At 32.6% G+C, this 16,815-nt stretch overlaps 1 protein-coding gene and 1 pseudogene across 1 annotated transcript; both read right to left on the bottom strand.

The window, feature by feature from the left end:
- Nucleotides 1-11,118: 11,118 nt before the first annotated feature.
- LOC131027920 (DNA-directed RNA polymerase subunit beta'-like) lies at nucleotides 11,119-11,882 on the bottom strand (annotated as a pseudogene).
- A 1,575-nt stretch (nucleotides 11,883-13,457) lies between these two features.
- On the bottom strand, nucleotides 13,458-15,213 carry LOC131027919 (high mobility group B protein 10-like). Its single transcript, XM_059217148.1, has 6 exons — nucleotides 15,175-15,213; nucleotides 15,022-15,083; nucleotides 14,848-14,905; nucleotides 14,589-14,680; nucleotides 13,665-13,917; nucleotides 13,458-13,529 (listed from the first exon to the last, which is right to left on the bottom strand). The coding sequence occupies exons 1-6, from the start codon at nucleotides 15,211-15,213 to the stop codon at nucleotides 13,458-13,460; spliced, it is 576 nt and encodes a 191-aa protein (XP_059073131.1).
- Nucleotides 15,214-16,815: the final 1,602 nt, after the last annotated feature.

Raw genomic sequence — 16,815 nt, 5'->3', positions numbered from 1 at the left:
TCTTGAAATCTATGTGGACTGAAACCATGACAGTTATATGACGTCTGCATCTCAATATATTTGCCACTTTGTTTTCCTTTCCCTTTATGCAACTAATCTCTAAATTATAATCACAGATTAATTCCAACTACCTCCTCTAACAGGCATTAATATTCAATTGAGTGAAAATATATCTTAGCCCTTGGTGATCATATCAATGTTGAAATGACTTCCCTATTAGGCAGCGATGCCACATTTATGAATGAGACTTGGAAGGAAAATTTCTTCTTGTGATGGAAGGATATCATCTTGGAAGGAATGAAAATATTGATTCACTTTAGGACTTTTTAATTTGTGTTTTTAATTACCCTCTTAATATGGGACATGAGTTTGAATATGCATAGCGATTATTCAATAAATTCCATGTTTTGGTAATGATGGAGATGGATCTTGAATGGGACTCCCTTGATTGGCTTTGATTGGCAATGGATTGTATGGTGGCATAGACTCTAGAATTTTTTACTCATGAGAGGGTTTAATATCAAGAAGTGGATTATCTTGGATTTGTATAGTTGATAGCCCTCGAGGATAAACTTAAAAGGTGTCCTTGTTAAATTCATTATTTGTTGGAGATGGTGGGATTTTTGTTATTTAATGCTTTAGGGGATGAGGGAATGCTGAGAGAGATGGAGATATTTGTTTGTCAAAATTTTCATGGGAGATAGATATGTCATGGGTGTGATTGTTGCGAGATGAGCCATTGGTAGACATAATTGGATAACTCTGATCGTTCTTGAAAAACGTATCTTGGCATATACCTAATTCCTCAGTAGGTGAATTATTAATATGTTCTTCAATGCTAATATCACCTTGCTTGATAAGGTATTAGATTAGATTTTCAATCTTGTTGCAATTAGAAGTCTTATGTCATATGTTCCTACTATATTCACAAAATTCATTATCATTCTAGCATGATGGTTTTATTCAAGTTTCAAAAGGTCCATTCGTAGGAAGTGTAATTAGATTGGATGCGACAAGTATTTGCAAGATGAATTCCATAGGCTCTTTCAAAGGTGTTTATTTTTTCCTTCATGACTTACCAATATTTACTAGAAGGGTTTTCATGGATTTGTTGTTTTGAGCAATGTGAGAGTGGTTTTGGTTTGCTTGAGATGTAGGCATGCATGTGGATGGTTGTTTGAGTAGAATATTGTGGATGGTTAGTTGTGTGAAATTATAGAAATAACATTTTGAAAATTTGAATTCCCCATTCTCCTATAAGAAAAACAAATAATAATTATGATTAGTTTATCTACCCACCATAACCATCTCATTATTTGTCATGAAAAATTTGTAGAAATAGATCTTTGCAAATCTTGAGTACCTTATGTAACCATTGGGTCATGACATAGAAAACACTTTTAAATTTAAAAAAAATTCTTTTCACCTTTTGAAAATTTCCCCATTCTCTTCTAAGAAAAATAATAAACCAAAAAAATAATATTCACTTACCTACCTAGCACAACCATCCTCTTATAAATATTGAAACTAAACAATATGAAATGTTGTATTAATATGATATATAGAGATATAAGCATACTAGGCATTTTTTTAATTTTATTTGATAATATGAATCTAAATACTAATAATATTTTAATTTTTTTATATTTTTTGAATTAATAAAATGTTCAATAATATTGTGATTTAATGGTATAAAGTAGAGTATCAATCATTCATTTTTCTGAGCTATAAATTTTCATAAAATATTATACATATACTAAATACATCTATCTAAGAGATGTTAGATATATCAACCTAAATAACTTTATCTAACCTTTGTAATGAATCCGATATGAAAATAAAACTAATATTTTTCTACATCTTTTATATAAATGTACATTTGATATCTGTACTATTTAAATTTTGTTTTAACAAATTATTTGACTATATCTATATAATTTATGTGACTTAATAGAGACCCTTGAAAGTAACATCTTTATATACATATACATGTATATAATTTTGTCATGGATTTTTTTTAAATTAAAATATATTAATGTTAATTAATTAGTATTTAATAATATTAAAATAGTCATTTCCCTTATTTAACTATTTGTATTACTTGTTTCACACACTAAACTATTCAATTTATCTAGAAACTCTTATTATAAAATAATTCAAGTCCAACATCACATTTAAAGATGATTTTGATTTTATTTATTTTCAATTCTTCTCTAAAATTAATAATATTTCTCTTCTCTTCTACATAATCATTGGTTCATTTATATGTTGCAACTTAAGTCTATTTAGAAATTACCAAAGGGGATCTTTTAAAATATAAATTGTTGATTTTTATTAAAATAGAATTATAAAAAATTATTTGGGGATGGAGCGTTATTTTCTAGAGGGCATAAATTTACTGTACCTTTTGGAAATACAAATTTTCTTTTTCTTCTCTAAGAAAAACCAAAGAAATGCAACATAACCATTTATCACTTGGTTGTCACGCACCATAAGTTTAGTGAAATTTTGTGGAAGCAAATCTTTGAAAATATTAATTGCAATATGCAACCATTGGATACAAAACTCTTTGAAAAATGAAACTATTTTTTGCCCTTTTGGAAATCCAAATATCCCTTATTCTCCTCTAAGATAAATAATTAAACTAATAATATTCACTTATCCACCTAGAATAACCACCTCATCACTTAGTCATCATGAGGCATGAGTTTACTAAGAAATTGTAAAAACAAAGCCTTGCATATAAATTAACTATCATACCATTGAATCACAAATAGCAAACTATTTGAAAATTGAAACTATTGCTTTGCCTTATAAAATAAATAATATTTCTCTTACCTACCCTTTTTAAATATTAGATCACTCATATACCATGTGGCATAACTTTAGTGGAAAGTTATACAAACAACTCCTTCAAACTATTAGCTATACTATGTAGGAACTACTGCTCTGCCTTATAAAATAAAACAATATTTCTCTTACCTACCCTCCTTAAATATTAGATCACTAATATACCACAAGGCATAAGTTTAATGGAAAATTATAGAAACAACTCCTTGAAACTTTTAATTATCCCATGTCACGGTTTGATCATGAGACTCAAAATCTTTGAAAATGGAGAAGATGAAGGCAAGGCCCATGAACAAAGGTTTACGTCAGCTTCCATTCTTCAGAAATCTGCCTGCAAATAATTTGTCCTTCCTCCTAGCTCTCAGGCTCTGATACCATGTTAAATTTTCTGTATTGCAGAATACAGACCTAGCTAGAAAAAGAAGACAAACTTGCAGAAAAAACAGAGAAGAAAAATAGAGCTGCAAGAATGACAATATATTAATTCATTGTGTCTCTACATTACATGCCAAAGCATGATTTTATACAAATTATGAAGCAATGCATAAACATAGATCATGCAAATATTGCTGGAATAGAATGGAAGAGGCAGACTGAGTTTAACTCACAGTTTGCTTAGTTAGCTTATGCATTAAATCAGCATACAATCAAGAACTTCACAAGTAACAGAGAAGACTGGACGTGAAGCATGTAATCAACGGAGCAATAACACACTGAGTGCTTAGTTGGAGTTAACACTAAAACTGACTATGTACTGCATTCTCACCATAAATAAGGAAGTTACACTAACAATATGAGTAGTTCACATGTTTGGAAAGCTCCAAAGATAGGCCTTTGAGTTTCCTGAAATTAAGATCCCAAGTTAACGTCAATCTATCTGCCTGTTTTAAGTATTTGCCATTTGAACGGAGCTGTGGAATACTAAAAGTTGAAACTCTCAGAAAAAAAATACCCTTATCTTATTTTAAAACAGCAGGTTCTATTAATACTGATTCAATTTTCTTCAAGTTTCTATTAATACTGATTCAATTTTCTTCAAGTTGACTAGTTGAAACTCAAATTTGCAACACAAGAGAAGATCTATGAGCCTGACTGAAAAATAACTGTTTGTTGCTCCTACTAAGTAACATGTGGTAAATGGAGTCCAAGGTGTCTGTAACAAGGCACACAACTTAAGATATACTTAATCATATTGAATGGATGCAAATGAAATTCAATATGGTTACTATATTTGCGAATATACGAGTCAAACCATTTAGAGAATGAGCTGATCAATTTATCAGGTAATGATGCTCCAATTAGAGGATCACAAAGGACCTAACCCCCTAATCATGAGAATGAAAACATTTTAAGTATCTCATATCAGAAAAAATTGAAAAAATACTAGAAGCAGATGTATCTGTATATCTCATTCTAAAAATAATTTCTGGGAAGGCATTTGCAAATACTAGAAGCAGATGTATCTGTATATCTCATTCTAAAAATAATTTCTGGGAAGGCATTTGCAATCAGTTTGAAGGATAGATACTAAAGAAATGGGATATTATCAAACCGATTACAATTTTTCGTTGACGGTATAATGAATAGACTTCCTTACGGTTATTGGCAGGTCATCGAATACAGGAAATGGAAGGAGATAACTATCGGATTTAATTTTCCACCAACAACAACCAACGCATCCTTTGTTCTAAGTACATTACCTTGCTTCTTCATTATGAGAAATTTTACTTCTTTGGGGCCCAGGGTCAACTGATTCTACTGCCACAAAGTAGGTGGAATTCTCTTTATGTTTCTCACGTTCTTTTGTTGCGAAACGAATCTGACAAAAGTATTTTGACTTTTTCTGTTGTCTTCTCCAAGCCCTGTTTCAAACTCTCTGATTTTAAATGAACCTGCTAATCCAATTTTGTATGAAGTCCAACCTCACATCAAGAGAATAAGGAGGAGAGCCTCAATTCCTATTTCTGGAGGTTGTCAACTCCTGCCATTTCTATTCCTTAACATTTTTTTTATGCTTACTATTCGAATAAATTGGATTTTCTATTTAACTAGTCATATTTATCTGATAAATTCTTGTGTAGCTTGAATTAGTGACTATTGCTAAGATATATTTCATTTACCTTTCTCATAGGTAGCCCTGCATCATTTGTGGGTCATCTCACAGTTAGCCCAGCATCAATTGCGGGTCATCCCATGACTGGATTTATGTATGGGAAGTTCGAACATGGCTATATTGTTACAATGGTTGTTGGCTCAGAGAAATTAAGTGGTGTATGAGAACATATCTTGCGGAGTGGGTAATTTTGAGGGTTCGGTCTTATTATCTTACTCCACAGGCCACATGCATTTTACTTTCTCCACATGCTTATGTTTAACATTGCACAGTTCTATAAATGGACGCCTTGGGCATCTTCTTTCACATACAGATCAAAGCACTGGAAGTTGCACACCAAAATTTGTCCAGAAGGTATGTTTTATATTTTACAATTGTGTCAATATTTTAGATCATTCCCCATAATTCAGTTAGAAAAATCCTTGTGGATATTTTACTATTTCTTTTACACGTATTGCTTTTATGTCCAGTTGGAAGACCTGTGTGGACAATTATGGAACAAGAACTAGCTGTTGTTGGGGAATTTCTGCCAGTTATTTTAGAAATTTAATTATATTCTCTACCTTTTTAATATTAAAATCAGTTTAGTATCCATAGTTAAAGAAAGGAGGGTCTTTTACCATTACCATGGAATGTAGAAGCTCAAAATATATAATTATTATACGTTTGTAAAGCAGAGGTTGTGAATGGAACAGGTCAAGGGCGTCCTGCTATGGAGGAAGAAAGCCAAGAAGAATTTAACAAGAATGAGGAAGCAGGAGGTGGTCGACATCAATTTGGACATGAAGTAGCTCTGAATGTGTAGATAGAAGAGGTCCAAATTGATACCAACCACCTCCTTCTTCTTCATTATTGTTAACTTCTTCCTAGATTTCTTTCTCCATAGCAAAACACCCTTGACTGTTCCATTCATAACCTCTGCTTTACAGATGTATAATAATTATATATTCTGAGCTTCTACATTCCATAGTAATGGTAAAAGACCCTATTTTCTTAAACTATCAATACTAAACTGAATTTAATATTAGAAAGGTAGGGAATATAATTAAGTTTCTATAATAACTGGCACAAATTCTCCAACGACAACCAGTTATTGTTTCATTATTTTCCACAAGGGTCTTCCAACCAGACATAAAAGCAATACGTGAAAAACCAATAGTAAAATCTCCACAAGGATTTTTCTAACTGAATTATGGAGTATAATCTAAAATATTGACACAATTGTATAAATCTAAAACATACCTTCTCGATAAATTTCAGCATGTAACTTCCAGTGCTTTGATCTGAATTAGAAAGAAGAGGCCCAAAGCCTCCATTTACAGGACTGTGCAATGTTAAACAAAACCATGTGGAGAAAGTAAAATGCATGTGGATTGTGGAGTAAGATAATTGGACCGAAGCCTCAAAATTACATACTCCGCAAGATATTTTCTCATACACCACTTAATTTCTCTGAGCTAACGAGATTTTCAGAGAACAGTTTCGAGAAGTACCTAGTTACTTGGATGGGGATGCTACTTTACGAGTTCGCCCTCATCGCCGTCACAGGAGAAAATATGAAATTAAGAAAAAGGATTCGGATTATCCTAAACAAAATAGGAGTGTCTGCACTTTTTTCTTTGCTGAGTAGTATACAAAATTGAAAGCATTGATTCTTGAAAAGGATAGGTAGATCAGTAAAATGATTGGTAATTCGTGAAGTAATCTAAGTGAAGAAGAAAAATCGGTAAGAGAGAAATGAGTTCTGATATGAACTTTTCTTTTCCCACTACATAATTAGTCTTCTTTATTACTTTTTAAGATAAAAATGAATGTTTTTCTGTTGTCTTTCTTAATATTTTATTTTGATTGAATATATCATGTTTACCATTAGCTTGCATTGAAGGATAAGGAAAGGTACATAAGTGAAATGCACGAATACAGAGAAACAAAATTCGTAGTTCCATGACACATAAGTGTTGATTGCTTGTAATGAAGGAATAATTCATGCTGGAAATGAAGGAATGATTCAACAATTGGGAAATCAACATGGACAACAGTTTGAATGCAAGGGAGCTTCCATTACTACAATTGAGGGAATGAATCTCCAAATTGCCAATCGTTCTAGTCTATGTGAACACCAACCAGACAATCATGAATCTACTCCAGAAACAGGCTTTAAGATGGTGGATTTGCTTGGTAACTCTGACACTATAAATACCATTATGCCTGAAAAACAAGAACCTTTGTTTGGTAGCACTGTTTCAGCAGATCAACCATGTCCATTCAGGATGAAAACTGCATTCAAGAAGACAAGTGTAAGAAATCAGTATCAAAACAACAATTCCAACAAAGTAATAAGGTTCTGATTAGAATAGATCAATGAACTACTCACATTTAGAATAGACATGTAATGAAAAACTATGCTTAACTCCTAATTCAGTTATTCATCTTGAAGGTTTCTTTATTTTTTGTGAAGATAATAAATAATAGACACAAATTGTTTCATAGCAATAATCATAGAATTGCTTTAAAAAATAGATAAATCTTTATATTTATTCAAAGCTGAATACAAAACATTTCTTTATCATGTGATCAAGGATCAATGACAAAAAGATCAAAGACAAAGAATTCATTACAACCTACCTCTTTATATAGAGGTCTTTGGCACATGATTGTGAGCTAAAAATAAAAAAGCAAACATGCATTTAAAATCTTGATGTAAATTCTATTTTAGAGCTCTTATTTTAGCTCTTACAAACTAGCATTCTTCTCATGGAAGTGGAAGAAATTACCAATATTCTATTTTTATCTCATGTAATGAACTGCGGTTCAAACTACAGTTGATCACATGCATGTGGGGAAATTAATATGCCAACATTCTCCCCCTTAATTTCAACAACTAATCTAATTTCAACAACTAATCGATTTAATAGTATATTGTCTATTGCCTATATCTTGTGTAAATTTCTTAAGTTCTCCCATCTCTCCTAGAGATTTTATAATTCTTTTCTAAATCTTCGGGATAAATTTTCTTCAATTTGCTAAAGATATTGAACATCATTAGTTCAAAGAGTATCAAATAGTAACTAAATGTATTGGAAGTCATGACAGATTTAATTTTTTTAAAATTGGTGAGGGTTCCTATTTTCATGTGCAGATATTGTAATGTTCTCTACTCTTTTATTAGGAAGCTTTATTATGATATTTAAATTACACGAAAAATTAAGATTGAGTGCAAACAAAAATTATCAATTAGGTGCTATTATACAAATTGACACAATAGAAAAGCATTATTTTTACGGTTGCACCTTTTTTATTTTTTATTTTTTTTAAGTCATATTTTGTTGATGGAGATGGAATTTATTGCAATATTTATCAATGGCATGGTTTTGCAGTCTCAACCACCTGTTAAGGTCTTCTTTTGTAACCTTTTGCAAAGGGTCAATCTTCCATGTGGGTCTAAGTTTTTCAAGGGTTTATGCCTACTACTGAGGTGGGAAACTCCCCAAGATTAATAGAGGGTAGTTAGGAAAAATGATAAAATAATGAAGGAGGTAGGTAGAGGAATATTAAAGGATAAATGACATGTGTATTTTGATATATTTTGTTGAGAGGTGTCTAGATATGCAATATTTGTCACTATTTGTTTTAGATTTATAAATATTGCAAGGTTTACTTGCTTGGGTCTTGTAAAGCCCAAAGAGAAGGAAAATTCACTTATTCTAGTGAGTACTCATGTAATTGGTCATTTTTCTTAAATTTCTACTATAGAAGATGACCAATTCTTAGGAAAATTTGAGGTAGCAAATGGGGAAACCAATGCCATATCTATCTTGGATTGATCCATCCTCTATGTATGGACCAATTCCATGAGTGTGCCATTTGGTATCAGAGCCTAGTTCCTCTGAGGAATCCTAACAACTTGAGGAAGATCGAGAAGATTGAATCAATGGACTTTGGTTTGTGGAAACAACTTACTATGACACTTGAAGATCTTGATGCAACAATGAAGGAAAAGAGTAGCTTGAAAATAAATCTGAATGAAGCTGAAGACTTCATTAAGACATTGAAATATCAATTGAACACCTCTAGAGAAAAGATAAAGGTGCTGATGGATAAGTTGCAAGAGAAAGAAGAACAAAGTGTTGACAATCAAACCTTACAAGACAAAACAAATGAATGTGAGAAGTTGACCAGGGAGAATATAGTTTTGAAGAATGAGATGCAATCTATTATCATGAAGTTGACTAAGGAGATTGAAGACTGAAAGAAGAATGATGAAAGCTTGTCTCAATCATTGAAGGATAGATCTAGTGAATTTTGCAGATTCACATATGAGAATGATCAGTTGAATCTTGAATTGGTGCAAACAAAGAATGATGGACAAGAACTTGAAAGACATATCATAGTTTTGTGAGATGAGTTCACTATTGCTAATGAGTACAAAGAGAATTTCAAATCTAGTTCAGTATGGATGGATGAGATACTGGACAGTCAAAGACATGGAAAAAAAATGCGAGGACTTGGATTTGACAAAGGACAATCATCTGGTTCTGGTTAAAGCAATCATCAGTAAAAGAACAAGAAACCTCTGGTAAGACAACCTAATGCCTATAAATTCAATGGTAGATGTTTCACTTTCAATAGATTTGGTCATATGGAAAATCAATGCAGAAGTAGGTTGGATAATGGGATGATGAATAATATGAACAATGGTCCTACCTTTACCAGTCAATGTTTCATACTTAACAACTTTGTTCATAAGTCAAATATATGCAAAACAGTGATAAATAATTTTCAGAACAATAGATGCTATGCTTATGGGATGTTTGGAAAATTGACATATATCTAACCAATGCAGGATGAGACCAAATCAGATGAACTTTAGGCCTATGCAGAGGACTATTTTCTTCCATGCATGCAACAAACAAGGTCATATTGCAAGACATTGCAAAAGAAAGAATGCACTGGTGAACAAGAACAAATATGATGAGAAAGGAAAAGCAAAGGTAGATGAAATCATAGATCAATATAAGAAGATGTGGGTGAAAAAAGGAAGATTCAAATGTGCAAACTGGCTCCACATCTAAATCCACTGATGGAACCTCATCCGATAACTAGGGCTTTTTGGCCTTAGGGGGAGGTTTTCATGCAAATCAATAGAACCCCCTCTTTGCAGACTTGTAACTGGTTCCAGAAGGTTACAAAAGATATAGATCAAGCATGTAGATAAAATCTAGAAGATTTCATGGAGATTTCAGACTCTGATACGCGATTTCATGAAAAGTAAGATAACCCAAATATTTAAGGATGAGCATTTATTACAACTCAAAATTAGGTTTTCAAAGGTTAAAAGAGCATTTGAAAAGTTTATTCTTCACAATGTCTTCCTTATTTGTACCTAGGATTACTTATTACTACTAGGAAAGTGGACAACTTAGTTTGTTTTTTCCACTTGCAAGAATCCAAAATAAGATCATGAGCTAGAAATGCGCCCTTCTAAGTAATGCAAGAAAACTCCAACTTCTTAAAGATTCTCTGTAAAGTACCTTAGTGTACCTCATCTCCATGTTTCATATCTCAGCCTCCTAGGCAAAGGAATTAGACCAAATTAAAACAAGGTTACTTTTTTCTAGCCTTGAACAGAAGAATAGGATGCCCTTGCTCGATTGGGAAAAAGGTCTATGGTACAAAATAATCTAGAGGCCTAAGCATAAAAGATTATTGTTACCTAAATATGGCTCTCCTTGCAAAAATTAGGTAGAGACTTACCTTTGAAAGGATAGACTATTCAAATGTGATGAAAATAAAATACTTTCATGGGAGGGATAGTAGATCCTTTCTAGTTGATGATGCTCTACCTTGGGGTTCCAACATATGGAATAATTCTCTCAAAACTAAACCTTTTCTTCTGAAAGATGCTCTTCGGTTGTTTGGGAATGATTGGAATGTAATATTTTGTAGGGAACCTTCGTCTTCTACTACCCCGTTGGAATATCACTAGATCTACTTAGCTATTCAGAAAGATTCGGTTAATAGTTTTGCAATCATTGTTGAAGATTATGGAATCCAACTTCTTCCCCATCTGAGTGGAAAATTAATCCTATAGATTTTAATCAACCAATTCAAATGGCGGTTGAGGAACACTAAATTCGGAATAGTAACATTTCTTGTCAGATATCATAAGTCCACAAGCCTTTTATAGCTTCTTCTATTTCTCGATTAAAATGAATGCGAGAATGCGACCAACGGTTGTTCGAATGTATTTATTAAGTATTTCCCCCACTCTACCTTTTCTTATTAAAAAATGATCATAGATTTCGTAGAAGGTACCTAAACATTCATATTGAACTTCGATAGGAAGTTCTCGATTTACTGAATTAATAATAGAGGTATCTATCTCTCTCCCCCATCAGAGCCATAAAGGACTATCTAAATCAATTTTTTTTTGTTCATAAGCTTTAAGCGCATCATCATAGCTATAAATCGAAGGCGAGATGATCTAATTTTTTGAGCCATTTAGATGGTACCTATTTTCATAAATACCCTGGTTTTTTTGAAGAGTTGATCTATAAAGTCCTAGGAGCATATCTTGATTCGCTACACAAATAAGATCTCCTAAGGTTGGAGAGATAATATTGAGATGAGAAAACATAAGTAAACGAGCTTCTAGTTGAGCTTCCATAGATAAAGGTATGTGGACAGCCATCTGATCTCCGTCAAAGTCCGCATTAAATCCTGCACAAACCAATGGGTGTAACTGAATTGCACGTTCGTTTATTAAATCAGGTATAAATGCTTTTATTCCTAATCTGTGTAAGGTGGATTCTTGATTTAACAATATGGGATGTTTTTGCATAATCTGTTTAAGTACGTTCCATATAATAGGTCCCCTATCTCGAATTAAAAATTTAGCAACTCTCTTGGATTGATCCATCCTCTATGCGTGGACCAATTACACGAGTACTCACTAGAATAAGTGAATTTTCCTTCTCTTTGGGCTTTACAAGACCCAAGCAAGTAAACCTTGAAATATTTATAAATCTAAAACAAATAGTGACAAATACTGCATATCTAGAAACCTCTCAACAAAATATATCAAAACACACTTTTCATTTATCCTTTAATTTTCCTCTACCTACCTCCTTCATCATTTTATCATTTTTCCTAACTACCCTCTATTAATCTTGGGGAGTTTCCCACCTCAGCAGCAGGCACAAATCCTTGAAAAACTTAGACCCACATGTAAGATTGACCCTTTGCAAAAGGTTACAAAAGAAGACCTTAACAGGTGGTTGAGACTGCAAAACCATGCCATTGATAAATATTGCAATAAATTCCATCTCCATCAACAAAATTTGACTTTTAAAAAAATCAAAATAAAAAAGGTGTAACCATAAAAATAACGCTTTTCTATTGTGTCAATTTGTTTGATAGCACCTAATTGATAATTTTTGTTTACACTCAATCTTAATTTTTTGTGTAATTTAAATATCATAATAAAGCTTCCTAATAAAAGAGTAGAGAACGTTACAATATCTGAACATGAAAATAGGAACCCTCACCAATTTTAATGAAATTAAATCGATTAGTTGTTGAAATTAAGGGGGAGAATGTTGGCATATTAATTTCCCCACATGCATGTGATCAACTGTAGTTTGAACTGCAGTTCATTACATGAGATAAAAATAGAATATTGGTAATTTCTTCCACTTTCATGAGAAGAACTCTAGTTTGTAAGAGCTAAAATAAGAGCTCTAAAAGTAAAATTTACATCAAGATTTTAAATACATGTTTTCTTTTTTATTTTTAGTTGGCAATCATGTGCCAAAGAATTCTATATAAAGAGGTAGGTTGTAATGAACTCTTTGTCTTTGATCTTTCGATCATTGATCCTTGATCATGTGATCAAGGAGTGTTTTGTATTCAACTTTGAATAAATATAAAGATTCATCTATTTTTTAAAGCAATTTTATGATTATTGCTATGTAGCAATTTGTGTCTATTATTTATTTTCTTCACAAAAAATAAAGAAACCTTCAAGATGAATGACTGAATTAGGAGTTAAGAATAGTTTGTCATTACATGTATATTCTAAATGTGAGTAGTTCATTGAGCTATTCTAATCAGAATCTTATTACTTTCCTGGAATTGTTGTTTTGATGCTGATTGCTTACACTTCTCTTCTTGAATGCAGTTTTCATCCTGAATGGACATGGTTGATCTGCTGAAACAGTGCTACCAAACAAAGGTTCTTGTTTTTCAGGCACAATGGTATTTATAGTGTCAGAGTTACCAAGAAAATCCACCATCTTAAAGCCTGTTTATGTAGTAGATTCATAATTGTCCGGCTGGTGTTCACAGAGACTAGAATGATTGGCAATTTGGATATTCATTCCCTTAATTGTAGTAATGGAAGTTCCCTTGCATTCAAACTGTTGTCCATGCTGATTTCCCAATTGTTGAATCATTCCTTCATTTCCAGCATGAATTATTTCTTCATTACAAGCAATCAACACTTATGTGTCATGGAACTATGATTTTTGTTTCTTTCCTTATCCTTCAATGCAAGCTCGTGGTAAACCTGATATATTCAATCAAAATAAAATATTAAGAAAGACAACAGAAAAACATTCATTTTTAGCTTAAAAAGTAATAAATAAGACTAATTATGTAGTGGGAAAAGAAAAGTTCATATCAGAACTCATTTTTCTCTTACCGATTTTTCTTCTTCACTTAGATTTCTCCACGAATCACCAATCATTTTACTGATCTCCCTATCTTTGTCAAGATGCAATGCTTTCAATTTTGTATACTGTTCAGCAAAGAAAAAAGTGTAGCCACTCCTATTTTGTTTAAGATAATCCGAATCATTTTTCTTAATTTCATATTTTCTCATGTGACGACGATGATGGCGAACCCCTAAAGCAGCATCCCCATCCAAGTAACTAGGTACTTCTCGAAACTGTTCTCTGGAAAATCCCGTTGGCTCAAAGAAATTAATTGGTGTATGAGAAAATATCTTGCGGAGTATGTAATTTTGAGGCTTCGGTCCAATTATCTTACTCCACAGTCCACATGCATTTTACTTTCTCCACATGCTTCTGTTTAACATTGCACAGTCCTATAAATGGAGGCTTTGAGCCTCTTCTTTCACATAGAGATCAAAGCGCTATAAGTTACACGCCGAAATTTATCGAGAAGGTATGTTTCAGATTTTACAATTGTGTCAATATTTTAGAACATATCCCATAATTCTGTTAGAAAAATCTTTGTGGAGATTTTACTATTGCTTTTATGTCTAGTTGGAAGACCCTTGTAGAAAGTTATGGAACAAGAACTGGCTGTCGTTGGAGAATTTGTGTCAGTTATTTAAGAAACTTACTTATATTCCCTACCTTTCTAATATTAAAATCAGTTTAGTATTGATAGTTTAAGAAAAGAGGGTCTTTTACCATTACTATGGAATGTAGAAGCCCAGAATATATAATTTTTAGACATTTGTAAAGTAGAGGTTGTAAATGGAACAGGTCAAGGGTGTCTTGCTTGGAGGAAGAAAACTAGGAAGAAGTTAACAATAATGAAGAAGCAGGAGGTGGTCGGTATCAATTTGGACCTCTTCTATCTGCACATTCAGGGCTACTTCAGGTCCAAATTGATGTCCACCACCTCCTGCTTCTTCATTATTGTTAAATTCTTTTTATCTTTCTTCCTCCATAGCATGACGCCCTTGACCTGTTCCATTCACAACCTCTGCTTTACAAATGTATAATAATTATATATTTTGAGCTTCTACATTCCATGGTAATGATAAAAGACCCTCCTTTCTTAAACTATCAATACTAAACTGAAATTAATATTAAAAAGGTAGGGAATATAATTAAATTTCTAAAATAACTGACAGAAATTCTCCAACGACAGCTAGTTCTTGTTCCATAATTGTCCACAGGAGTCTTCCAACTGGACATAAAAGCAATACGTTAAAAAGAAATAGTAAAATCTCCACAAGGATTTTTCTAACTGAATTATGGGGAATGATCTAAAATATTGACACAATTGTAAAATATAAAACATACCTTCTCGACAAATTTTGGTGTGCTGGAACATAAGCATGTGGAAAAAGTAAAATGCATGTGGACTGTGGAGTAAGATAAAAGACCAAACCCTCAAAATTACATACTCCGCAAGATATGTTCTCATACACCACTTAATTTCTCTGAGCCAACAACCGCAGTAACAATATAACCATGTTCGAACTTCCCATACATAACTCCAGTCACGGGATGACCCACAAATGATGCAAGGCTAACTATGAGATGACCCACACATGATGCAGGGCTACCCGTAAGAAAGGAAAATGAAATATATCTTAGCAATAGTCACTAATTCAAGCTACACAAGAATTTATCAGATAAATATGACTAGTTAAATAGAAAATCCAATTTATTCTAATAGTAAGCATAAAAAATATGTTAAGGAATAGAATTGGCAGGTGTTGACAACCTCCAGAAATAGGAATTGAGGCTCTCCTCTTTAATCTCTTGATGTGAGGCTAGACTTCATAAAAAAGTGGTTTAGCAGGTTCATTTAAAATCAGAGAGTTTGAAACAGGGCTTGGAGAAGACAACAGAAAAAGTCAAAATACTTTTGTCAGATTCGTTTCGCAACAAAAGAACGTGAGAAACATAAAGAGAATTCCACCTACTTTGTGGCAGTAGAATCAGTTGACCCTGGGCCCCAAAGAAGTAAAATTTCTCATAATGAAGAAGCAAGGTAATGTACTTAGAACAAAGGATGTGTTGGTTGCTGTTGGTGGAAAATTAAACACGACAGTTATCTCCTTCCATTTCCTGTCTTCGATGACCTGCCAATAACCATAAGGAAGTCTATTCATTATACCATCAATGAAAAATTATAATTGGTTTGATAATATCCAATTTCTTCAGTATCTATCCTTCAGACTGATTGCAAATGCCTTCCCAAATATTATTTTTAGAATGAGATATACAGATACATCTGCTTCTAGTATTTTTTCAATTTTTGCTGATATGAGTTACTAAAAATGTTTTCATTCTCATGATGAGGGGGTTAGGTCCTTTGTAATCCTCTAATTGGAACATCATTAACTGATAAATCGATCATCTTATTCTCTAAACGGTTTGACTCGTATATTGGCAGATACAGTAACCATATTCAATTTCATTTGCATCCATTCAATATGATTAAGTATATCCTAATTTGTGTGCCTTGTTATAGACACCTTGGACTCCATTTACCACATGCTACCTAGTAGGAGCAACAAACACTTGTTTTTCAGTTATGTTCATAGATCTCTTGTGTTGCAAATTTGAGTTTCAACTAGTCGACTTGAAGAAAATTGAATCAGAATTAATAGAACCTGCTGTTTTAAAATAATAGAAGGGTATTTTCTTTCTGAGAGTTTCAACTTTCAGTATTCCACAGCTCCATTCAAATGGCAAATAGTTAAAACAGGCAGATAGATTGACGTTAACTTGGGATCTTAATTTCAGGAAACTTAAAGGCCTATCTTTGGAGCTTGCCAAACATGTTAACTACTCATATGATGTCCACAAACATAAGAAATAACATTAAAGATGAAAGTTTCACTAGTTTACTTCAAATTTTATTTCCAGCATACAACAAAGTCAGAAATAAAGACAATTTTAGGTACACCTTACATTACTAAGCTTACAAAACTAAAACTAAAGTAATTTGATACTGGCATTCTATGTATACGTATAAAACTTGAGATGTGAATCATGTCCATTATCCTATAATAAGTGACACTTTTAGTTTTTTCTGAAAGTTTCTACTCTTCGTGTATCTTCAAAATTTTATTTGATTGTCTT

This window comes from Cryptomeria japonica, chromosome 3 (assembly GCF_030272615.1).
Source record: "Cryptomeria japonica chromosome 3, Sugi_1.0, whole genome shotgun sequence".
In the NCBI taxonomy this organism is placed as follows: Eukaryota; Viridiplantae; Streptophyta; class Pinopsida; order Cupressales; family Cupressaceae; genus Cryptomeria; species Cryptomeria japonica.
Note: the sequence above shows the minus strand (reverse complement) of the source record. Positions and strands in the feature narration are given on the sequence as shown.

Coding starts and splice junctions, on each gene's coding strand:
- LOC131027919 (XM_059217148.1), bottom strand. CDS start 15,213: ATGTATGGGAAGTTCGAACATGGTTATATTGTTACTGCG. Junction 15,084..15,174: donor ATGGTTATATTGTTACTGCG/GTTGTTGGCTCA, acceptor CTTACTCCACAG/TCCACATGCATTTTACTTTT. Junction 13,918..14,588: donor GACATCAATTTGGACCTGAA/GTAGCCCTGAAT, acceptor GGGATTTTCCAG/AGAACAGTTTCGAGAAGTAC.